Source organism: Procambarus clarkii, chromosome 48 (genome assembly GCF_040958095.1).
Source record: "Procambarus clarkii isolate CNS0578487 chromosome 48, FALCON_Pclarkii_2.0, whole genome shotgun sequence".
NCBI classification, from domain to species: Eukaryota; Metazoa; Arthropoda; class Malacostraca; order Decapoda; family Cambaridae; genus Procambarus; species Procambarus clarkii.
The window spans coordinates 8,943,503-8,968,256 of NC_091197.1; the positions used below are offsets into that span (position 1 = coordinate 8,943,503).

Sequence of the window (24,754 nt, forward strand, 5' to 3'; positions counted from 1 at the left end):
CCGTATGTAACGCATACGAGCGAAATGTGACGTTGTTTGTTGGAGGACAAGGCTGATCCAACAGCTGCATTTAACACTGCCGTGATGTGAAGGGATTCACATAAATCTAAGTTTACAACCATTTCTTTAGTTTCCTAAACAGATCTATTTATACTGAAATTGAAATTGAAATAAGTTTATTGAGGTAAAATACACACAAAGGTATGAGGTAGCTCAAGCTATTCTCACCCCGTTCAGTACAATCGTGTTAATACATACATAGACACACATCACAAACAATAAACATATTACCAAACATTCTGAGAGATAAACATCTACATTTCCTCCTTTACACAAGTAGTATGGTATCAGACGTATACATAAATACTTTTATGACCTAGGTATACTGTATACACAATTTGCAAGAGACATGCAGATAATTCAACAAAAAATTACAGTCTTGGTGGGTATTTATACTTGTCCATATATGTATGTTGATAGACTGGTCCCATGCTATTTGTTAGTATGTTATTAAATATAACGCTACTCTACTATTACTGCAAAAACAGGCTTACCAAACCATTCCCCATTGCCTTGTTAGATCACATTCTCTCCAATTACAGCATAGGCTGGAGTCATATGATTTTAAAATTCTGGCTAAGATTGCCAATAAAATGGATGTGTTGTTCTAGCAGAGTTTGTATATGAAGTTAATTACACCTATTGCTTTATTGACGTTACTGATGTAGTGAGTGAAATCCGCCCTCGACTCAAGTCCATTACATCCACCGGTCGACCCCACAGACGCATTCATAATTTTTTTACATGCTATTCATTCAAAACAGGAATTTTCTCAAATATATAAGTGGTGGCCCTTTTGAGCCATTACCAGTATCAAGAGCTGATACTGGAGATCTGTGGAGGTGCGACTGCACCCTGCGTGACGGGAGATGTCTCCCGTGAAACAAAGGGGTTTGGCGGCTGGGTTAACGAGCTTGGATCGTTGTTGTTTAAGATTCAGCAACTTGGAACAAAATGTTTCAAGTAGCACGGGCTATGGTGAGCCCGTAGTGGACTTACCTGCCACAGGAGCGGGGCTGTAGCTTTGCTAACTAGCACTTGTTGTTGTTGTTGAGCTTGGATCTTTGTCTGCAATGACGGGTTGCAATTCGACAAGCGTCAAATGTGAACGTTATGAACCGTGAATTGAATACCTACTCGCAGCCCGTCCTCCAAACAAAGATCCAAAAGTGATTCCATGCACCCGCCAAACCCGATGTTTATGAATGAAAAGCGGTTTACACACGACTCACAACTGCTGACGTTCGAACATATCCGGAACAAGTGCTTCACTGATGAATTTTGTTCGAATCACAACGCTATAAATGCTTCACCCACGTACTACAAATACAAATAATCGCCAACAGAACCTAAACACCTAACCTAACCTAACCTATGCCTATATATACACAATATGCTAATATATTATAATATTAATTTATACTTGAGAAAATTCCCGTTTTGAATGAACAGTATATTAAAATTTATGAATGCGTCTGTGGGGTCGACCGCTGGATGTAATGGACTTGAGTCGAGGACGGGTTGCGTGTAAACCGCTTTTCATTCATAAACAGGGGGTTTGGCGGGTGCATGGAATCACTTTTGGATCTTTGTTTGGAGGACGGGCTGAATGACGGGTTGCAATTCGACAAGCGTCAAGTGTGAACGTTATGAAACGTGAATTGAATACCTTCTCAACGGGAACTAATAAGGGAACGGAGGGGGAAACTATCATTAGATATCGCCAAGCCATTACGACCATACAACACTTGGCAGTGCTATATTTGGCAGTACAAAGGATCAGGATAAAGATTTGGGATGAGACGGGGGGGGGGGGGGGGAAAGGAATGGTGCCCAACGGTGCTTGGACGGTCGGGGATTGAACACCGACCTGCATGAAGTGAGACCGTCACTCTACCGTCCAGCCAAGGGCACGAACAAGACTGATCTCATTGTAACACATTTAGATACGACTTCCCTTATGAGCACCTAAATGAGATTGATAAATGAGATTAAATAAGATTGATAAATGAGATTAAATGAGATTGATAAATGAGATTATATGAGATTGCGCGGCTTTAATATTTCTCATTTAACCCGTTTCTTGGAATAGAGCTTCAGGATCAATAGGTAGGAAGACGTATGCTGTGGCTACAAGTAAACAATCATGCACAAGAATATATATTTTACCAGTGGGAAGATGGTGGGAAGACAAACAAAAATTGAGACCTTCCCTGTCTATGAGAGGGAAGGATTCCCAGGGGTCCACTCTTCACTACAGAGGTCAAAGGTCATCTCTTCGGCCGAAGCGATGCAAGATTCCAGGATTCAGATGCTATATTCTTACAAGTTTCTTGACCAGATTATATATTTCGGTGAGATAGAGGGCAGATATATAAATAAAATATATATATATATAACAAAATGTAAAACGTAAATATTGGTTTATAATGTATAACCAGCAAAGAAAACGAGGGAACTATACTTGTGACAAGAGATTTAGAAACGAAAACGGGATGAGGGTTAAGCTCCGGGAGGGATGCCTATAGGCTAAGGGGGGTGACTCAAACAGAAGTGAACACATCAAACCATTAATTATTCCTTGAATTAATATTAATGCTTTCAGAGGAATGCTTGTATAAATACATATATGCTTATACATGTGTATACACTGAACCAGAGCTGAATACAAAAATCATTCTGTCTGGTAAATGCTGGTAGTTGGTCTTGCGATGCCAGTTGACTATTTTTTTTCTACTTTTAGTCTCGGTAGCACTGGAGCATCGCGAGACGGGTACTTCATTAGTAGCCAGCCGGCCGGCCAGCAGTAAACAGCAGGATGGCTCCCTCTCACAGTACGCCGGCCCCAGCACCGCCCCGCTCAATCTCTCTCCACCACGAAAAGGGTAAGTGCTTCTTGTTACCCTGTCGTAGCTCAGTCGATTAAGGCAGTGTCTGGGATGCTCCCGGACGCAGGTTCGAATCCTCGTCACGGCCCTTGTGGATTTGTTCATTGTCTCTTGATGTTAAGTAGGTGGCTTTAGGTCAAAGTGTGGGCTTAAGGTCGTTAGTTAACTACTATATACTACATTCGTTTGGTGGGACAGGAAGCCAGTGTATGTATATACTTCAAGGTTGCATGAAGGTCCCTTACCTTGCGATGGTTTTTAGGGTTCAACGTTCCCCGCGGCCCGGTCCTCGACCTGGTCTCCTGGTTGCTGGACTGGTCAACCAGGCTGTTTGACGGGGCTGCTCGCAGCCTGATGTATGAGTCACAGTCTGGTTGATCAGGTAACCTTTGCAGGTGTTTATAAAAGTTGTAGGACAATCAAGGACAAAGCCATACATTCTCCAGGTTGTAAACATTGGAACAGTTGCCCAATTCCGGGTATCTATTGACTGCCAGATGAATAGCAGCACATTGGTGAAAGGAAACTTGCTGAACCATTTGTCCCGCCCGGGAATCGAACCCGGGATCCCAGATTGTAGAGTCACCACCCCTACAGGTTACCACAAGAGCCTATCAACTTCGTGAAAAGTGGGATATACTTGTGTATATATTGTGTATACTTACGTATATATGTAGCTTGTCTTGTTAACAAGCTTGATCTTGTTGAGCTTAATGTCAAAATGGTTGAGGACCATTCCTGTCCCCCGTCCTATCCCAAATCCTTATCCTGACCCCTGCCAAGTGCTGTAGTCGTAACGGCTTGACACGTCTGACAGACCCGCTCCTGTGCCAGGTAAGTCCACTACGGGCTCACCATAGCCCGTGCTACTTGCCGCACTCCTATGCCAGGTAAGTCCACTACGGGGTCGCCATAGCCCGTGCTACTTGCCCCGCTCCTGTGCCAGGTAAGTCCACTACGGGCTCGCCATAGCCCGTGCAATTTTGGAACTTTTGTTCTAAGTAGCTGAATCTAAAACAACACTTCTGATAGTTCCCTTCCTTCCCTTGCTTAGAGTATATAGCTTGTAGCATAGACGCGTTTGCCGAATTTTTTTGTAAACACAAATACAGCCATAACAAAAAACATAAACATCAGCATTAACAAGACAAGAAACGCATGAACAGAACTCAAGAACAGTATAACAAACTCGCATAAACAATCGTATAATACACAAAATGGAAACATAAACATTAGTTGTTTACTTAAGTCATAAAAGAAAAAAAGCACCAAAGACATATAAAGCAACAATAACAAAGCAAGGAACACAGGAACAAAACACAGTAACATCACACAAACAAAAGCTGTACAGTACACAAAGTGAAAACATTAACAATGCATACCGGACCACAGGGAACCGGCGGACTACAAGAAAAGATGATTTGTGTTCAGCTACTGGGAACAAAAAGTTGCAAGTAGCATGGGCTATGGTGAACCCGTAGTGGACTTGCCTGGCATAGGAGTGCGGCAAGTAGCACGGGCTATGGTGAACCCGTAGTGGACTTGCCTGGCATAGGAGTGCGGCAAGTAGCACGGGCTATGGTGAAGCCCGTAGTGGACTTACCTAGCACAGGAGCGGCGGCTGAAATAAAATGTTGTTCTGCTAGTTGGTGCAAAATCGCTTCCCTAGTTCCTGTACTTACATTTAATACTAAGGAATTGACTGACGACAATCACCTAATATGCGCTTAAAAAACCAAAAAGACGAAAACGTTTGTGCTGGTTTTAATTTTTTTTTGTAGTGATGCTAATGGGACCCGGAACTGTGTTCGCTCAGCGTGATAGTAATTTTATCTTGCATATTTGATCCTAAATGCTAGGAAATGGACCTAAATACTCTTGATAACACTTAAAAAATGTCTCTTTTTTTTTTCTCCTGCTTGAGGAATCTCTCGTGAAACCCAGGTAATGTCAAATGCACAATGAAGTCACATTAACGAGGTGTGTTGAGCACTAGATGAACACTGGATGAATACTCCTGAGGCTTCAGTTGTAAGCCTCGGGAATCCTAGAAGAATGAGTAGGATCCAAAAGATGCATTGCTTTTCGTGGCGTGGTGGTCTAGGGTGCTAGCTAGGGCTTACCAAGCGAGCAGGTTCGAATCCCTCTCAAACCACCACCTGATTTATCTCACAGGTAATGTCAGTCAGGTGAGGCGCTGCTGCACACTATCCTCCCACTTAATGTGATGTAATTTTGATGTTATCGTCCGATATCGTCAATATACCGGTGCTCTAAGAGACATTAAAAGCACTCCAATAGTGACTCTTTACGGAGTAATTACCATTAGGATAGATGGGTTGGCTGCGTATATTTACGCCTCTGCAGGGGGGGGGGGCTAGATTCACGAAGAAGTTACGCAAACACTTACGAACCTGTCCATCTTTTTTTCCAATCTTTGGCGGCTTTGTTTACAATTATTAAACAATGAGCTCAGAAGCACCAGGAGGCTGTTTATAACAATAACAACAGTTGATTGGCAAGTTTTCATGCTTGTAAACTGTTTAATAAATGTAACCAAAGCCGTCAAAGATTGAGGAAAGATGTCCACGTTCGTAAGTACTTGCGTAACTGCTTCGTGAATCTGGCCCCCTGGTTAGGAAAAGCCACTTCCAATTTGATGCTGGCCAGTTGTTGGCACTGACTGATTAAGGATTGCAACGGGTCATTGGGATTTTCACTCGACACTGTAGAAGAATATAGTGTGTGGTCGGTGTGTGGGTGTGGAGTGCAAGTGTGGGGGTGTATGGGGGTGGGGTGTGGAGTGCATGTAGGGGGTGTATGGAGTGGGTGTAGGGGGGAGGGTACTAGCCTAGTTACGCTTGCGGGGGTTGAACTGTAACTCTATGGTTCCGCCTCTCAACTGTCGATCAACTGGTGTACAAGTTTCCTGAGCCTACTGGATTCTATCATATCTTCATTTGAAACCGTGTATGGAGTCATGCCTCCACCACGTCACTGTCTAATACTTTCCATTTAACTACTGATACTTGACAATATTCTTTCTCTGTGGCTCACTTGGCTACTAAGTTTTCGCTTGTCCTGTGTGCGAGTACCACCTGAGTTAATAATATTAGGTTTATCTACCCTATAAAGTTTCCTGAGAATTTTCTACGTGGTAATCATGTGCCATGTGCATGTTTATATTCTCAAAACTCTTAATTATCTATTAGTGACGTAAGGTTTAATTCCTGTAGCCTTTCCTCGTAACTCATACTTCTTAGCTCTGGGACTAATCTTCAGTGGCATACCTGTGAACTTTTAATCGAACTTCATCTTGTGAATTGGATTCAAAGCTGGAGCCGCATACTCCAGGATTGGTCTGACTTGCGTGATTACACAGAATTGTTGATTAATTACACGAACGTCTGAGCGCATTTCATAGGTTGGCTAGCCTGGCATCTGCTGCTGAAAATAACCTTTTAGATGTGGGCTGCAGGAGGGCGAGATCTTGTAGTATTAACTCTAGTATCTTTTCCTCTACCCTGTTCCCTTAAGGATTATTTCTCCGGGCCCTCGGATGCCTTCCTCAGTGTTCCGCGGTGTTCTATTAATCGTGTAGTGTCTTCATGTCTTAAAATACTCGCCCTTGCTGCTTTATGTATTTCGGGAAAAACCCGCGGCTTGATCTTTGTAATTCATTATTTTCCCTTTGGACCGGAGCAAACTTGTCTTCTGCTTCCTGACACGCACGCACGCACGCGCGCGTGTGTGTGTGTGTGTGTGGGGGGTGGGGGTGGGGGGGGGGGTGGGGAGGGCGTGTAGTGTGAACCAGTTTTTTTTATTAAAGAGCAAGTGCAAAAATATATAAGAGTACTGTACTAGCTTTCTATTTGACCTCTTAGGTGCCCAGTGTCTAATTCCTGCCTGGGTGGAACTGGTTAGGCAAGACAGACGAAAGTTAGGAGTGGTTGACTGGTTAGGTGTTGGGGGGGGAGGGGGGAGAGGATATGTGAGAGGGACGTCGGTATGTGGTAGGTCTGGTTACGTATTCACCTAGTTGTGCTTGCGGGGGTTGAGCTCTGCTCTTTCGGCCCGCCTCTCAACTGTCAATCAACAAAAAGTCCCCCCCCCACCCCCCAGGAAGCAACCCGTAACAACTCCCAGGTACCCGTTTACTGATAGGTAACAGGAGGCATCAGGGTGAAATAAATTCTGCTCATTATTATTATTTGTGGGTAGGTCGGGAAGATGAGGCTTAAAGGTTGCACAGTAACTGTGAAGAACAGTTGGGTAGACTTTTTTTTTTTTTTTTTTTTTTTTTTTTTCAGGGATATATTCCTGCGCGGGCCCTAAGCCTCTGGCTGGCCCACTAAGTGTTGCTTGTTTCTGTTTTACTTGGGCGGAGTGTGAGTATTTATGACTCGTATGGTCGCTTCAGTAAGATTTTGTCATGTGTGTTTAACAACTTCTGCTCTGTTGAATCTAAGTTGAAATCTTAATAGGTCAGTTGGGTAGATGTATGGAATAGGTCTGTGTAGGGCTCCATCTAATTACCAAAGCCTCAACATTGTCGCTTGGATCGTCGGCTTCCTATGGCGTCACTTACCTAGTTTCGTAAAATTTCCTAAAATTATATTTTGGAGCGCAAAAAAAAAAAATAAATAAATAAATCCTGCTCTACATTCAGCACCAACATTTGTGAGTAAATGTCACATTTCTTCATTACTTGCGTAAATGCTAAGAGGCTTTGGGCGGACCTCAGGAGGTCCTGTGGTGCAACCGGATCCCGGACGGAAAGGTCCCGGGTTTACTGCCCGCGGCAGGACATAAGCGTTTTGTATCACTTTCTCCTGATGCCCATGTTCACCTAGCAGTATGTAGGTACCAACGACTTGAGCAAAGATTGTATCCTGAGGCAGGGCAATAGTGGACTCGATAGGCCTACGTAACGCATTTGAAGGCAATTTTGAGATATATAATATCAACATATTATTCCTGAAAAACAAAATATATCGACATACATTGTCCGCCATGTTAGTTTAAGAGCCCACATGGCAAGTGGCTTGCCATGTGGCCTTCACGGCAACACCAGTGCCACCACGACGCGAGTGCCAACCTCGTGTATCAATGGTCTACATGTCACTATAAATATCTTTCCCACTAGTTCCATATTATCGTTCCAAAGTGAAAATGCTCCTTGAAGTACTGGTACTACTTAAGCACTCCAGAGTAGTACTGGAGTGCGTGTATGCACTCGTCTTTCACTCGGCTCTTGAGCTACTCGCGCAAAATTGCCTTTCAATTTGGGTCCTCTTTATTTACAACCCCTTAAAATTTGTTTTTAAGGGGTCGTGTTTTTGTGATCATTGTTGCATTATATATATATTATAATAAAATAATAAATACACACACATAGCTAATTGCAAACACACCAAACAATGTAACCAATCTTTGGGTTAATCTAATCCTCCACACACCCATATTTCGCAATATTAATTTTCAATGACTTTCTCCCATTGTGGTCAAGGTTATGCACTTCTTTATGGAGTGATTTCCTGTTTGTATTTCTTGCACTAATACTATTACTTCTGCCGATATTTAATATAAGAAGTCATTATTCTTGTCATAATAATGAAATAATTACATTTGATCATTTTAATAACCGACAGTAATTCAGTGAAATCCTGCAGACATTCTGCGGTGCAATGACAAGTTATCCCACGATAAGTTATGAAGAGACAAATAATTAGTTATTTCGTTTCCCCCACGTCCTGCAGATGACCTCTCTGAACTCAAGAGGAACGGCTGGTGGTCCGCTGTGATCACGACACTGAGCTTCTGCTTCGGCCAAATGACTCTGGCCAGACAGCTTCCCCCCGACCCACGACAAGACTCCTGGCTGGTGATGTACTCCCCTTACCCTCCTCTCCTCGTCTCTCTGGTGTACATCGCTGCGGTCACCTGGTGGGGGCCGGCCCTCATGAGGACCAGGAAGCCCGTCTCGGGACTGCGGAGCGTGATGATGGCCTACAATGCCTTCCAGGTCGTCTTCTCAGCCTGGCTCTTTTATGAGGTAAGTGCTATGTTACTGTGTCTCCACACATTGTCTGGGTGTCTTACTGGGGTTAAGATATGGGGTTTTATCTTTTAAGAGGTTCTCGGGGTATGTTGAGAGTTCGATTCTGTGTGTAGATTTGAGATTTTTAAGCAGTTTTATATGGGTAAAATACAAATGTATTTAAAAATTTCACTAAAGGCTGTATTAAATATAAAATGCATTTTTTAAATTTGACTTTACATTTTTAAATAATTAAAAAAATACAATTTTGTATAATTTGTTGTTAATTTTTGTTTTCACATGAAGACATTTGTCACAATTACACGCAACAAAAACTAACAATCTATTCTCAACGTATTCTCGACGCACCCACTCCCACAGTACCAATATATCCAGCAGAGATAATAGATAAGCCATCAATAGGGAGTGGGGGGAATATGGCTACCATTGGGCTCCTTTTAGTTTCACAACTTGTGAATAATAAAAAAAATACCATTAATAAGTTTGTTAGTTTGTGTCGGTATATAAACTAAGCATTAGCTTCGTAGTTTGAGTATGGGTTCTAGGTGGAATTGTGGAGGGGGTTTGGGGATGGGGGGGGGGGGGTTAGTTAATGACCCTTCCCGGAGGTCATTCCCGCCAAACACACACCGAAACTACGACATTGGTACAACGTTCGAACAAGTTTTAACACCTCCTAACCAGTTATAACAACCAATATAGCAAGTTGTAACAACGTTCTATTACGTCATAAACACGTTAAGCCAAGATGTAACAACTTTATTACAAGTTGTAACAAGCGGAAAATAGAGACAGTTTCGGTTTGTGTTTCCAGGGAATTAACTTTACACACAGAAATCACACTAGCGTGATGCATCAAATGAACAAATCCACAAGGGCCATGACCCTCGTCACGGCCCTTGTGGATTTGTTCATTAACTTTTTCAACATTAACTTTGGCTTCACACGGTTGTTATTAAGAGTCCATCTTCACAGCCGCTCAATCTCTGCTTCACACGCCATAGCTGCACATTATTTTTGTCTCGCTTAAAAATGATTTAAGAACACAATTATATCTGCCAATATGGCCTCTGTGTATTCTCTGGCGACACTCCCGCGTCTGTGCGTGCAATGTCAAGAGTGGCGTTGGTTAGACGTTTAATTAACGTACATGACGTTGATTTGGCGTTGCTCTTGGATATTGTATCCACGGGGGATGTCGAGGACTCCTCGTTCAACCTTGACGCCGAGCGGACGTCTGGACGACACCTCCGCCTGGGGGCCGCCTGATCACGTTCTGTTTACGCGTTCTGGCTTTGCTACTGCCGTTTGGCATCCCTGTTCAACGGTCTGTTTGTACGACGCCTGACGCACATATCGCCTTGGGTCACGGAAGTGTTGATAGATTTTTTTGACGCTGGTTCTCCCGGCGGGGTGACGGTGTTCGGGGGCCGGCTTGGCCGAGAGGTGCCGGGGGTTGGCGGGTCTTGGTGGGCTCCTGGTGTGTGCCCTCAGCCGTGGTGGGTGGCTGGCTTCTGCTCTGCCGGAGGACACTGGATGACTTCTGCGTTTTAGTTGGGGGTCCAGTTTTTGGTTTTGCTACCCGGTGTTTTCTGTGTGGGGCGGGGCCGGTGCTCGTCACCCTGGGGGATTCCTGGGGCTCCCCAATCATCTCCCTGTCTGCGTTTCTTTGCTGCATGGCATAGTTTCCAGTGATTGGCGTTGCTTGTTTCGCGATTAGGCTTGGCGTTTCACCTTTCCGGGCACGCCGGGGCGCATCAGATCCCACGATCGTCGTCGCCCTCTAAATCTAAACAACAACAACACTACTGGGGTGTCACTTTCACTCTCCAGTGTATCAGTGGTGCCATGGCTCGGCGGGTTGTCGGCGTCCTGACACAGCTGTGCCTTAATGCATTTATCTCTCCCGACATGGTTTTGCTCGCGCCATATTGGTTTTAGAATGGTAAATAGGGCTTAGTGTCCCCGCAAATAAGGCTTCGTGCAGCGTTTTTGTATCCCTTCCTCTCCAGGTTTTTCGTGTACCAGAGCTTTCATTGTGGCGCTCAGTTGCATGCACTGAATATGAGTCTCTGCTCTCACACTGCATGACTCTCTGCTCTCACACTGCATGACTCTCTGCTCTCACACTGCATGACTCTCTGCTCTCACACTGCATGACTCTCTGCTCTCACACTGCATGACTCTCTGCTCTCACACTGCATGACTCTCTGCTCTCACACTGCATGACTCTCTGCTCTCACTATTCCTTACCCAACACTTGACTTTAACCAGTCATGCATCCTTGGTATTTACGGTCGGCTAACTGTGTGAACATTCCTTAATTTATTTAGATTTCACAAAACAATTTCTTTCTTGTTCCAGCAGTCGCTTCTTTTGCCACAAATGCCAGTTTATCTTCGGTTCTCAAACGCCGCCCCAATAATGGCAAACTAATGTAGTGTATTTTATGTATTTCCTGCTAAAAGAACTACATCTGCTAAGTGGAAATCAAAAATGTGTAATTATGATAAAGGTCACAATAACGTGGTAGAACACTAGGAACCCAACCCATACATCTGATAAGGAAAAGTAGCAACAATACTCGACATATTTTTTTCTTCTACAACCCTTATGGATTCCTTGTATGGTACAATGAACAACCACGAAGACATTATTATAACCTTTGTGTACGTGGACATTTCTGTATCGAGTTTCTGCTCCCCCCCACCCCCCATGAAGAATATTTCACAGCCTTGAGGCTTCCTGGGCCCCGGAGCCCCTGGTCCTACTGTTTACGTGTACTCACTGTGAGTACACACTGTGGACTCACTGAGTCCACAGTGAGTCCACTGTGGACTCACTCACTGCGAACTACTTGGGTGCATTGGGTATATTTCCTCAAGACTGTATAAGTTGCATCTTTTATCATTCTGATATTATTCTGCCACAAACACTTTGTTCAATTACATGCGGTGAACTAGATCCCCAATTGTTCTTACGTTCATTGTGTTCACCTTAATATTGTATAACAGTCACAGCTTACCATTCATCTCTCGAGGTTCAACTCCACATAGACAAATCCTTACCACCTATTTCATGCATTTATCTTTAGTACATTTTTTTCAGAATATGCAAGTCACTCGTTCAACTTCCCCCCCCCCTTCCCATTTCAGCCTTCATAGGAACAAGAAAAAATAGGCATTTGCAGAAGGCCTATTGTCCCATGTGAAGATGCTCTTATTTATTTCTCCCCAAACTCACTCGTATAAATGTCTAACCTACGCCTGAAACAATTCAGTGACTTCGTCTATTATGTTACCCCGTAACTTGTTCCCCCAATAAAAAACCCTATTTCCAAACTAATACATACCCTGCTCTTTCCTGAATCTGTAATCATCCAATTTGTATCTATATTTTCCTGATTTTTTGTTTAGATAATTGTAAAACTTGTGTATCCCTTTTCTTATCCTTATCTTGAGATGATTTCGGGGCTTTTTAGTGTCCCCGCGGCCCGGTCCTCGACCAGGCCTCCACCCCCAGGAAGCAGCCCGTGACAGCTGACTAACACCCAGGTACCTATTTACTGCTAGGTAACAGGGGCATAGGGTGAAAGAAACTCTGCCCATTGTTTCTCGCCGGCGCCTGGGATCGAACCCAGGACCACAGGATCACAAGGATCCTTGGAAGGATCAGGAACAGGATCCTTGTTCATATTTCAATACCCTCCCGTGTTATTACACCGGGGAAGACATCTCCCGTCACGCAGGGTGCAATCGCACCTCCACAGATCTCCCCAGTATCTCTTGATACTGGTAATGGCTCAAAAGGGCCACCACTTACGGGCTATTCATGCCCGTGCCACCTCTTGGGTGGCTTAAGATTGATTGATAATAGAGATTATTACACCGCACTCTTGTGCCCATCAGCGTAACAAGTAGTCATACATTAATTACCTGAAGCTATTGTCTCGTATTAATAAATGTTCTATTTAGCTCGGAGCCTCTGTTTTAGATTTAGCTACTCAGAACGAAATGTCCATGTAGCACGGGCTATGGTGAACCCGTAATCGGAGCCTCTGCCTTGTGTTCAGCTTATAGTATGCTCCCCAACACCTGTCAGTGTCAGGTGTGTTCAGTTTGTCCAGGAACATTCTCAAGAACTGAAGTTCCTAACTTGTGTAAGGTGTTTTATCAAGTGTAAAGTATATAAATTTAACGTTCAAATACCCTCGGGTTAAGGTTGTTGACCCGCAAGATTTTTAACACCCGGTGGTTAATATAGCTCAGTGGCAAGCTTAAAGTAGGCTTAAAGTAATGTTCAGCTTTAATGCATATGAAAATTATTTCATTTTCGCAAATGCAACAAGGTTTAAGTTTATATAAGTACACTTAAGTACGAGGTACGTACCTATATAAGTACGAGGGGAGCCGGTAGGCCGAGCGGACAGCACGCTGGTCTTGTGATCCTGTGGTCCTGGGTTCGATCCCAGGCGCCGGCGAGAAACAATGGGCAGAGTTTCTTTCACCCTATGCCCCTGTTACCTAGCAGTAAAATAGGTACCTGGGTGTTAGTCAGCTGTCACGGGCTGCTTCCTGGGGGTGGAGGCCTGGTCGAGGACCGGGCCGCGGGGACACTAAAAAGCCCCGAAATCATCTCAAGATAACTTCAGGTAGATCTTGGTGTAATTTCCAAGCCTCTTTATCAGTTCTACATATTTATATTTCGAGTCACTAGATTTATCAGCCAGCCATTTTTCCCCCCGGTCAGTTTCTCATCACGTTGAAAATTCTATGGAGTGAAATCTGGTATCCACTTGTTGGGTCTTGTATTGAAACTGGTTAGTCTTCCTGTATAATGCGGTTCTATCTCTACTCTCTCGTCTTCAAGCGGCGAGTTGTATCGGGACCTCATCATGAGAGGATTTTGATTGATTGGGACTAATATATTCAAAAAGCAGACTCTTGTGGGACTAGTTCATGTCGACAGTTCATTCCTCAAAGGGTATTCCACCCTCTCTATAATGGTCAGTGGCATGCTCATCCAGACGTCCAAACTGGTTATACTAGTTTTAAAATTGGTCTCCTGAGGGCGTCCGTGTCTGAGGCTTCGTGTTTTTGTGCGCGCGGTATGCTTATTTATTTTGTTTATGGAAATATTTAAGCGTTTCTCCTTCAGCGTGTGTCTTTTTGTGCGTTAGTTTGAAACTGCTGTCTGAAACCTGCTTCCACTTCAGACAATAACAAAGGATTGGTTCAAATTCTGGCCGGGATTAGAAGTATACAAAATGATATTCCCCCAAAGAGCGCAAAAATATTATAACCCTTTAAATATAACTAATGTAAAGTTCGAGATTTAAAATAGCTCCATAGGCCTTGGTGCAACTTGAAATCGGAGTTCCGGGGGATATTTTTTTAAAGATTGAATTGTAGAATAAATTTGTGTAGACTGTTGGCACATGGCTAGGCTGAAAACAGCAGTAACACAATATTTACGAAACTGACGCTGGTAAATAGCTGGCATTTTCTGCCTGTTGCCTCCGTTCACTCGAAGCAAATAATTATCAAACAGAGGGAGGGAGTGAGGGACAATATTTTATTTATATACAAGAAGGTACATTGGAGGTTAAGAGAGAACATAGAAATGAAGTTTATTTTACATTCTTGTAAAGCCACTAGAACGCATATCCCACCAAACACACACCGAAACTACGACGTTGGTGCAACGTTCGAGCAAGTTTTAACACCTCCTAACCAGTTATAACAACCAATATAGCAAGTTGTAACAACGTTCTAATACGTCATAAACACGTTAAGCCAAGATGTAACAACTTTATTTCAAGTTGTAACAAGCGGAAAATAGAGACAGTTTCGGTTTGTGTTTCCCGGGTATAGCGTTTTCGGATATGACTTTATAAGAAACAAACAACCGCCAGCCATCCTGACACAATAAAGCTTGTAACTAGGGTTAACTGGGTAATGCAGCAGTGGTGTCTTGAATGCTGAAACACCCTGTTAGGCCTACCCCGGGGAATGTGGTAACGCAGATCTCTCATGTGGGGTGGGGGGGGGGGGGGGTGGAAGGGTTATCTTGAGGTTATCTTGAGATGATTTCGGGGCTTTTTAGTGTCCCCGCGGCCCGGTCCTCGACCAGGCCTCCACCCCCAGGAAGCAGCCCGTGACAGCTGACTAACACCCAGGTACCTATTTTACTGCTAGGTAACAGGGGCATAGGGTGAAAGAAACTCTGCCCATTGTTTCTCGCCGGCGCCTGGGATCAAACCCAGGACCACAGGATCACAAGTCCAGCGTGCTGTCCGCTCGGCCGACCGGCTCCCTCTCGATTAGTAGGGTAGATTAGTTTTTATGACAATCAGCAAGTTCGATAAAAACTGACCATGTGAGGCGGAATTAACACCCTTGGGATGGATGAAAACATGATCATTTTCCCGCCAAAAGCTTGATTTTCCTACTTTGAACGCCTCTTCTCTAGTGGATTTAATTTAATTTAAACGTTTAATATTAAAATGCAAGGGGGGGGGGGAATTTATTTATAGCGACATTTTGCATATGAATAGAAATATATATTTGGTTGAAGCAGCATAGTAGTTCTGATAGGAAGACTATATATGTATATGGTGACAATGGGGGCACGTTATGGGATCTAACTTGCGTGCTAGGACTCTCCATGCTCACGCATTAGGTGATATAGGAGTCAGTTGACGACGGGGCCAGGAAGCCTATTGGTCTCTTCAGAGAGACTTCAGTAAGACTAACGTATGTTTAGACTAAGAGTACATCTATTTAATCCAGCCATTATAAAAGGGTAGTAATTTATATAAGCTGTTACGAACACTTTTATCTCCTAAATTACCATCTAACGAGTTCTGCCATCACAGGAACTATACCATCACATTACTGCCAAGTTAGTATTATTATTTTTTTTAATTTACGGTGTTATTAACTTTCCCTCTCCCCAGGCCGGAATGGGCGGGTGGTTCACTAATTACTCGTACGTGTGCCAGATGTGCGACTACTCCAACAACCCTCAAGCCATCAGGGTGAGTACCTCTTCTCACCGTCACATTTATTCACAATAAATCAGATCACAGTCCTCGGTATCTATAAACACTTATCATAATTTATCGTCTGGACTCTCTCTAATATCTTGTTAATATTTGTTCCGTTTTGCAACTCGTATAAAAAGATTGTAACAAATTTCGTTCATGATTTGCAATATGTATATAATTGGCTCTCAATCGGTATCATGGTAACTGTGCGGAACCTCCTTAGTATAACTTGTAATTAACTGATTCTCTCTCTCTCTCTCTCTTAGATGATGCACTGCGCATACTGGTATCACTTCTCTAAGTATGTGGACTTCATCGATACGGTGAGTGAAGTGGTCTCCTCCTTGTGCCTCATCTTGGATGCTCACACATCCACTCCCCATCTTGGGGATGCTTAGGTTATCTGGGGATATCCCCTCTACATCGTATGGATGCTTAGGAATTCTGAACGTTTCAGTTTTGTTTCTACAAGGTTTATTAAAAAAAAATACTTTAATTTATCTTATTCTACTTTACAATTGTATAGGTGACTTTTTTATAGATTATTAGTTTGGTTTACAAAATTACATTTACAATTTTATATTTACAGTTCTCTCCATAAGCTGTCATTAATCTGATTTAGATGGGTATATTTACATTTACTTCTCATAAGCTTTGTCATTGATTTTAATTATAACTGTATATCAATCGGGTTCTAACTTTTTGTTAATCCAGTTACAAATTGTAGCTTTACACTCTTAACTCATTAATCGGGATACACTTAAATCCAATATTAAAGTAAAACTGAGGTAAAGTGTGAAGTTTAGAGCATTACAGCGCACCTCTGGGCCACCTAAGGCAACATTCCCGTGTAATGTACAACAGCATTCCCTTTTATTTTCTCCAATAGTTCTTTTGTGTTTTTTTTTTTCGTGGGGAATGTATGCTCGGTGAATTGTTCCTGCATTTTGGTCTTTCAAATGTATATATTTAGTTTTGATAAATGGTGGTGGTAAATATATTGCAATCTTTTTTTGGGCTTTTTCGAAAACCCTTTATAATATGCAATTGAGTGAAGCTTAAAGCACTAGTTTAGCATTCAATATATTTTTCTCCAAAACATATTATGCTTTGTCTCTAGTTGTTCACTGAAAGTTTAGTTATTAGTTACATCGGTAGCCTGTTCAGCCAGGTTCCTTAATTTAATGTTTTAAAAAGCCTAACGATTAAGGGAGATTCGAACACGGGCCTCGGACGTTTGAAACGTGTCCTGTTCATCTGGCTATGGGTGCTCATAATAAGGAAGAATCTCCTGAAGTACCTATACAACTTGCTATACGTACAACTTGCTATATTGGTTATTATAACTGGTTAGGAGGTGTTAAAACTTGTTCGAACGTTGTAATGCCAGCGTCGTAGTTTCGCTGTGTTTGGCGGGATATAACCAGTACCCAAATTACTTTTCCCCCCTGATTCGAGTGAATTAAATGTTACTCTATTGTGGATTGTATCTCGATAGGATGGACATAGATCGCTTTCATCATTTTAGAGCATGTTTCTTGCCTTGCAGATTGTATGGATAAATTTAAGTATTATTAAGGTTTGCTCCAGGAAAACCACTCATTGGTCATTTCCTTTGCAGATCTTCTTCGTGTTGCACAAGAAATACGTACACATCTCCTTGTTGCACATGACACATCATGGACTCATGCCCATCAGCACTTGGTATGGCGTCCGCTATCACCCAGGTGGGTAGGCTGGCTAGGTTGGTAGGTGGGGAGGCAGAGGGGAACACCCCAGCAGACACTGATTCTGGGGGAGATGGGGAGGTGCACATCTCGAAGTCGGGACACGCCCCGATACGGCAGCGAGCGACGCGACGCTGTGGCGTCTAACCTCCCACACTGGGGGTTGGTAAGGTGATGTCCAGACGACATGGGGGCCCGTCGTTTGCACCTTGCTGGGGCCCTAATCGAGAGCATGTGGGTTGGGAGGGATATCCTGCATCCAACTGGTTTGACTGAAAGAATCCTTGTGATAATTTGACGAATGATAGGCTAATCTCTTTTTCTATGTGGCTCCTATGGATTATATGCATTCATTTACGACCATCTAATTTTGTTCAGATTCATTACAATGCTAGTTACTTATAAGCTGGTGATATTATTACTTAAGCTTTTCTTTGCCTCGGTACAAACTAATATGTTTGGCTCTAAGTGTGTGTAACGCTCTGCTGAACTGACCTAAAAATTCAACATAAGCAAATATTTATAAGACGTGTAATCTTTTTAGCGACTGCAGTGAGAATCTTGGGATTGAGAGTGCGATCCCACCGCATGACCTTATCACCCATTCATTCACCACGTATCGCAGTAGGCTTCTCAACGTGTTCACACTGTGTCATCTGTTGCAGGTGGCCACAACACCTTCTTCGGGTTCCTCAACTGCTTCGTTCACGTGGTGATGTACTCGTACTACCTGCTGGCGGCCATGGGGCCCCGAGTCCGTCCCTTCCTCTGGTGGAAGAAGTACCTTACCGCCCTTCAGATGGTCCAGTTTACAATCGTCTTCTTCCACTCCTTTCAAGTAGGCTCAGAAGGGTGCTGCTAATTTTGGGATATACGAATGAAATGAGTGTATGCTTGTTTATTTATAAAATTTAAACGTACAAAATAGGTGTACCGGAAGTGTATTCAGACGTAACCAAACAGTCAAATGTCTGACCTTCCCTCGAAACACTCCAGTGGTCTCAGTAATTCTATAAATCACCAACCCTGTTTCCTAACTAGAATTTACCCCAGATCATTTCTTAATCTAAACTTGTCCAATCTGGATTGTGTTTAGTGTTTGTGTCGATATGTTGAACGCCCTTACTAATATTCCCCCCCCCCCCCAAATCGACAAAAGTATACTGAACCAGGCGAGGCAGTTACCATCTATTCTCAACCTCTCCCATTCATACAATTTTCCAGCCTACACATTAAATGTTTCAGTGGGTGCTTCTGCAATGTTACTTGCCAATTTGTCCCATGGCTCTGCAACCCCTATTTCCGAACAAGGTTTACCTATTTTAGTTTATAATTGTAAACTCGTCCAATTAGCTTTAAAGGTTTTGTAAAAGTTTCGACCTCTCATGCGTGGAGTCCCCGGTTCGAGTCTCCTAAGAGCCCAGGGAAATGGAAGGTAAAAGGTCTTGTGTTATGACTTTGGTTAACATTCGTGGAAGCCTATTTATATTTCCTTTTCAAACCCCTTTTTATACATGGATAATTCGGTGGGACTGTTACACTCCCCCATTTGGCGCAGGGGAGGTGTAGAGGGTGTTGAAGGGTGACTCTTGGAGGGGGGGGGGGGAGGTCTTGCATGCACCCCCCAATCCCTATCTGCATCTCAGTTTTAAGTATTTGATGTTTATTTTTTCTGATCATCTTAATATAAATGTTTAATCTTCGTATTGTGGCATTTTTTTTTTAATTTGAGGTACCTACTTAACCTAGCAGTAAGTAGGTACCCAGGAGCTCAAGGGGGGGGGGGGGGGGGCAGGGTTCCTATCCCTCCAATAATGTATAGTCATAAGTATTGACTCGGCGCAATTCACTTGGTGGGATATCTATCCATATCCTCTTCCTAGTACTTTTGTTTTGCCATTTCTTGACCCTTTGATAATCTGCAAAAGTGTTATGTCTATTTTTATTGTATTTATTCTGTATATTTTTGTTATTCGGTTCTATTTGATCTATCTTCTCTCATCCTTCCTGTTACCCTTTCCTCTTCCTTTTTTAAATTTTTGTTGGTACATGTGCACATGTTGCACACGCAATGCCAATTCACAAATATTTAATATTAATACGATCATTTATATTGCAGTTGGCGTTCGTGGAGTGTGAGGTCCCGCCGATCCTTATGACCTGGGTTGGCTTCGTCTCCATCGTCTTCTTCGTTCTCTTCGCAGACTTCTACATCAAGGCCTACAGGAAGCGTGACAAGTGCAAGGTGAGCTGAGTGGCTATTGTCGTGGAGGTGCCGCGGAAGCCTACCACAGGTAGTGATTGTGTTTGCCTGAAGAGACACTACGATACATTAATGTCGGGTTCCTTAATGTGTTCTCACGTGGAAGGTGTTCTTGGCACATTCTAACGGGGCCCCTTAGGTGTACACACCAAACAGAATATAGTTAATAGAGAAGTTCATTTTTTTTAAATACTTAAATCAAATTTCAATAGTTATATATGCTTCAGAAGCCAAAAATATTTAATTCTTACAATTTGAAATTAAAAAAAAATATTACAAATTATGATTAAAACGGTGGGATTCTAATCCAAGACGTGTTTACAGAAGACAGAGTCAAACGGATCAGAGAGCAGCCCTGTTTACGTCCAGAGTTCTGACAACAGTGACTTGGCTACCAACGTCTCCAAGAGAACAGTGAAGGGAGTGTCCGGAGACAGTTTTATAAAGGGATATACTAATGGCGTTTCCAACGGCGTGTCAAATGGCAACCGTAGCTGCAGGTCAAATGGTATCCCAAGCACTTCAGCAGCTGGCCACGTCTCAAGCTCGATGCTCAAGGATTTGTCTTCTAGACTCGAGGGTGACATGGATCTCCGAAGTCGTGTGTAGGTCCGTGCGGCCACCGCATCGCGCGGCCTTTCTTTCACCTTTTTCTTCGTCTCTAGCTTACATCGAGCTTATCAGAATATGTAAAACTACCTCTATTTTAAATATAAATCACACTGTCACGTACTGATAATGTGTGTATTTATAGATATACTCAGGCCAGACATTAGTCTCCTTTCTAGCTCTGTCGACAGGTCTTTGGCTAGGCTGTGCTGCTAGTGTTGGGAATGGAGAATTAAAAGGTCAAGGTCCTTTAAAAAAATGGGGGGGGGGGGTGGTGTTTAGCTATGCACTATCTGCTCTACATCACCATCTCACACAATCTTCACCATACGCAAACACATTCACTACCTAATGTTTTCACTGGCCATGCATTGATGGCTATCTTGATGCGATCTTCGCTCTCTGATCTGAGTCTGTGAGCCAACAGTATTAAGGCTCCTCACCCAGGTGATGTTTTGGAGAAGGTCCCACTCCATGTGATCTTGACTATTGCCGCTGACATTAATTTTGACTCTCTAAAACGTCAAGCTTCCGGGAGGTCGAATCTAGCCTCCGAGGTCTAGGTTTCGAGGACCTGGAGGCAACACCATTAATAATGTCCTTCAACCTCTTGAAACCTCACTATCATTATGGCAAGTTGTAGAGTGTGGTGGTGCACGGGGAACACTGTACACCTGGGCCAGGAGTCGACAACCATTGATGCTAGAACTTACGACCCTGTACATCTTTTCTCAATCTTTATGGCGCCTTCGTATGCCGCCATAAATAATAGTTTTCGAGCATGGAAACTTGCCAATCAAATGTTCTTATTGTTATAAGAACCCTCCAGGTGCTACGCAGCTCATAAACTGTTGAATAATTGTAAACAAAGCCGCCAGTGATTGAGAACGGATGTACAGGTTTCGTTAGCGATTGTGTATATACTTGATGACTCCGGCCCCGGGTCTCCTGAAGGGGTGGTTCGCTCTAGTGGATGATTACTGGAGAGTGGTGATGCCTCTTGGCGTGGACAGTGTCCTGAATGTACTAGTGATATTTTTTTAAATTGCTTTTTAATGAAAACCTATACTTCTCTTCTGTTACATTACACGGTTTTTATTCTCCGGGTAGACGATTCCACACCTTGTTAGTGGGGGTAACGAGGTTCTTGCCTGCATAAGTAGGGAGAGGGAAGGGTGTGTGTACTCGCCTATTTGTGCTTGCGGGGGTTGAGCTTTGGCTCTTTGGTCCCGCCTCTCAACTGTCAATGCGTGTGTGTGTATGTACGTACGTGTAGCCGAGTACTTGCATACTTCAGATTCATGCTTTACAATGTTTTGCTACAATTTCCAAACTGTTACAAGAGGAGTTCACATATGCAAATGGTTTCATGTGTGCTTTTTAATTCAATATTTTCAAATATGCGGGTCTGTTTGAAACAAACTATAATTTTGTCTCACATTTGTATGTAAACTTTATTTTCTGGGGTGAAGCAATATACACCTGGAAGCGTCGTCCACATACAAAAGGACGTGTATTCTACATACAGTATATCGAATAATTTCCTTTTGTCATATAAAATTCATTCATAAATTAAAAGTATATATTTACTCGGTTCTCACCAGACTAAGGAAGTGTTCATTTGTATTCATATCTAGTGGTGGTGAGGTTCAGGTCATCTGAGATGAACTGAACCGAACCTCTGAGGTTTAGCTGAGGTTTTAATGGCTGAGATGCAACATAAAAACCTTTACCCATCCTCCAAAATTGATAATACTTGTAACAATTATGGCCAGAATGCTTTGCATCTTAGAGCCTGTATTTACCATGCGACCTCTGTACCGTCAAATAAAATAAATTTTTAACTAGTCGAAAATGAACATTTACGCTTTTGGGGTAAAAATGTAATTTCATACCATTTTAGTACTCCAAATGTCTTGCGGAAAATTGGAACTATACAATCTAATCTAACCTGTTTTAAGTAATCTTAGGCCTAATATGCCATCTTAGGCATTATTTAACGAACGTGCTGTAATAAGCCTAAGAAAGTTTGGTAGCTGCCTTTTCTCTCCCCCCCCCCCCTGTCCAACCACTTGGGCTGGACGATAGAGCGACGGTCTCGCTTCATGCAGGTCGGCGTTCAATCCCCGACCGTCCAAGTGGTTGAACACCATTCCTGCCCCCCCCGTCCCATCCCAAATCCTTATCCTGACCCCTTTCAAGTGCTATATAGTCGTAATGGCTTGGCGCTTTCCCCCCTGATAGTTCCCTTCCCTTCCCTTCCCCCCCCCAATCTGCAAAATTATTTGTATAAGAAGTGCTTTTACTTGCAACAGCTCAGTTTTGCAAGTTTGTCCAATAGTTCAGAAAAGTATAATTTTTGGATAACATCTTGGGTTGTAATTCATATTACAATTATATCAATTAAGTATTTGTACTGTTTATGAAATTGTACCAAGGTTTGTGTTGTGGTCTAGTTCATTACGGATATATTAGGGAAGGTTGTATTTTGAAGTATATTGTTGAAGAGGTCCTCCCCCCCAAAAATATATCCGCAGCTTCATTTATGGATATGAAGTAGGGCAAACAATATATATAATTATATGCTTAAGTAACCACTAGGAAAACAAAATCAAAATTTTCTGGGAATTTCCGTTTAATCTTCATAATGGATCAAGAAAATTTGAACTATATTAATATTTTAAATTTACGGTCCAGGTGAATAAAATTCGTAGTGCATAATTGCGAATAACTGAATCATATGTTTTTTGTGTGTGATTATTCTTGCATATTATTACATATTATGACTCGCATTACTGCGTTTTATAATAATTCATTCAACAGAACTAACGGAGCTACGGGCTCGCTGTCCTTAGAGGCGTAGAAGGGTCTGGTACATGAAATGCATAATTTGAAAATGCCGTGTAAATAACCATACATCACCAAATGACAACTTTTCCATATCTGTGGGCTGGTTGGATAGCCTCAAATCTTTGTAAAAAAAAGTGCTTAATTAAAAAAAAAAGATGAGCCAATATTGTTAATTTTACGTTCATTTGATGTTTAGTTTAATATTGATCTGTGAATTTTTTTAATGTGGAAAAATGGCTTGATAGTTTATGGAATAAAATAAACATAGTTTATTTATTCCCCCCCAAAAAAATTAGCGAGTGCATTTCAATTTCTAATAAATTTTTACAATTATATTTTTCTAATTTTTTATTAGTTTGTGTACTTTTAAGCAAGTGCCCTCTCGCTAATGTATCAAGATGCCTGTTAGTGTGAAATTTCTAAGTAAAATGTACAATATACTTTATTTTATTTTATGGTCCTTCGTGGTAACAGTATTTGTGGCGTGGTTGGAACAAGGTCACAGTTGTGGCCTAGGCAAAATGAATCTTCCTAAAAACAAAAAGATGTACTTTTAGTGATTGAATTTTAGAGCTATATATAGCACTGAAGTAATGGAAACTCGATCACTGCTATTTAGTACAAATGGTAGGTGGGGGCGGCTTTAACTAACCTAGTATGACCATTTGTCTAGGCTGGCTTCTTGGAGTGACTAGTGCAGTACATAACAACGCTGTTCCTCCAGGCTCCTAATCATTTCCGGTTTTGGCCATTATTTGTTTTTGTGATATGCTTTAGAGATTAATTAGGCTGTTTATCATGCATTTTGACGTGCAAAATTCAAATACAATAATTAAAATTGTAGATTATTATTTTAAGTGTCGGGTAACTATCAGGAGAAAGTGCGAAGCCATTACGACTATAACATTTGGAAGGGGTCTGGACAAGGATTTGGGATGGGACGGGGGGAAAGGAATGTTGCCCAACCACTTGGACGGAAGCGATGAAGCGAGACCGTCCAGACCAAGTGGTTGGGCATTTGTTTGTCAGGGTTGTAACAAAACCTGGCTTAATTAAGTAAATAGAGGATGGTGAACGTTTTTTAACCCGAGTTCCAATGGCGTGAGTGGCCAGTCTTTGACATAGTGGGAAGCTCTCGCACGACCATCCCACTCACTAAGACAACAACAGGGGTCTGGTTTACTAGTCTCCGTGGTGTAGTGGTAAGACACTCGCCTGGCGTTCCGCGAGCGCTATGTCATGGGTTTG

At 42.5% G+C, this 24,754-nt stretch overlaps 2 protein-coding genes across 3 annotated transcripts in view; one reads left to right on the forward strand and one right to left on the reverse strand.

Moving 5' to 3' along the window:
* Positions 1-24,754, reverse strand: part of LOC123764749 (very long chain fatty acid elongase 7) — a 142,451-nt gene that overhangs the window by 76,636 nt on the left and 41,061 nt on the right. Inside the window, exon 1 of one of the 2 annotated variants that reach the window (XM_069302570.1) lies at positions 1,060-1,167. The exons of the other annotated variant lie outside the window; for it this stretch is intronic. The gene's annotated coding sequence lies outside the window, so the exon portion shown is untranslated. Of the gene's footprint in view, positions 1-1,059; positions 1,168-24,754 lie in introns of those variants that run through there. 2 annotated transcript variants of the gene reach the window in all.
* On the forward strand, positions 2,804-23,947 carry LOC123764750 (very long chain fatty acid elongase 7). Its single transcript, XM_045752848.2, has 8 exons — positions 2,804-2,945; positions 8,708-9,003; positions 15,968-16,048; positions 16,324-16,380; positions 17,679-17,784; positions 18,450-18,622; positions 19,904-20,029; positions 20,372-23,947. Exons 1-8 carry the CDS (start codon positions 2,879-2,881, stop codon positions 20,654-20,656), a joined length of 1,191 nt encoding a protein of 396 aa, XP_045608804.1. The 5' UTR covers positions 2,804-2,878; the 3' UTR covers positions 20,657-23,947.

Coding starts and splice junctions, on each gene's coding strand:
- LOC123764750 (XM_045752848.2), top strand. CDS start 2,879: ATGGCTCCCTCTCACAGTACGCCGGCCCCAGCACCGCCCCGCTCAATC. Junction 9,004..15,967: donor CAGCCTGGCTCTTTTATGAG/GTAAGTGCTATG, acceptor CCCTCTCCCCAG/GCCGGAATGGGCGGGTGGTT. Junction 16,381..17,678: donor ATGTGGACTTCATCGATACG/GTGAGTGAAGTG, acceptor TTTCCTTTGCAG/ATCTTCTTCGTGTTGCACAA.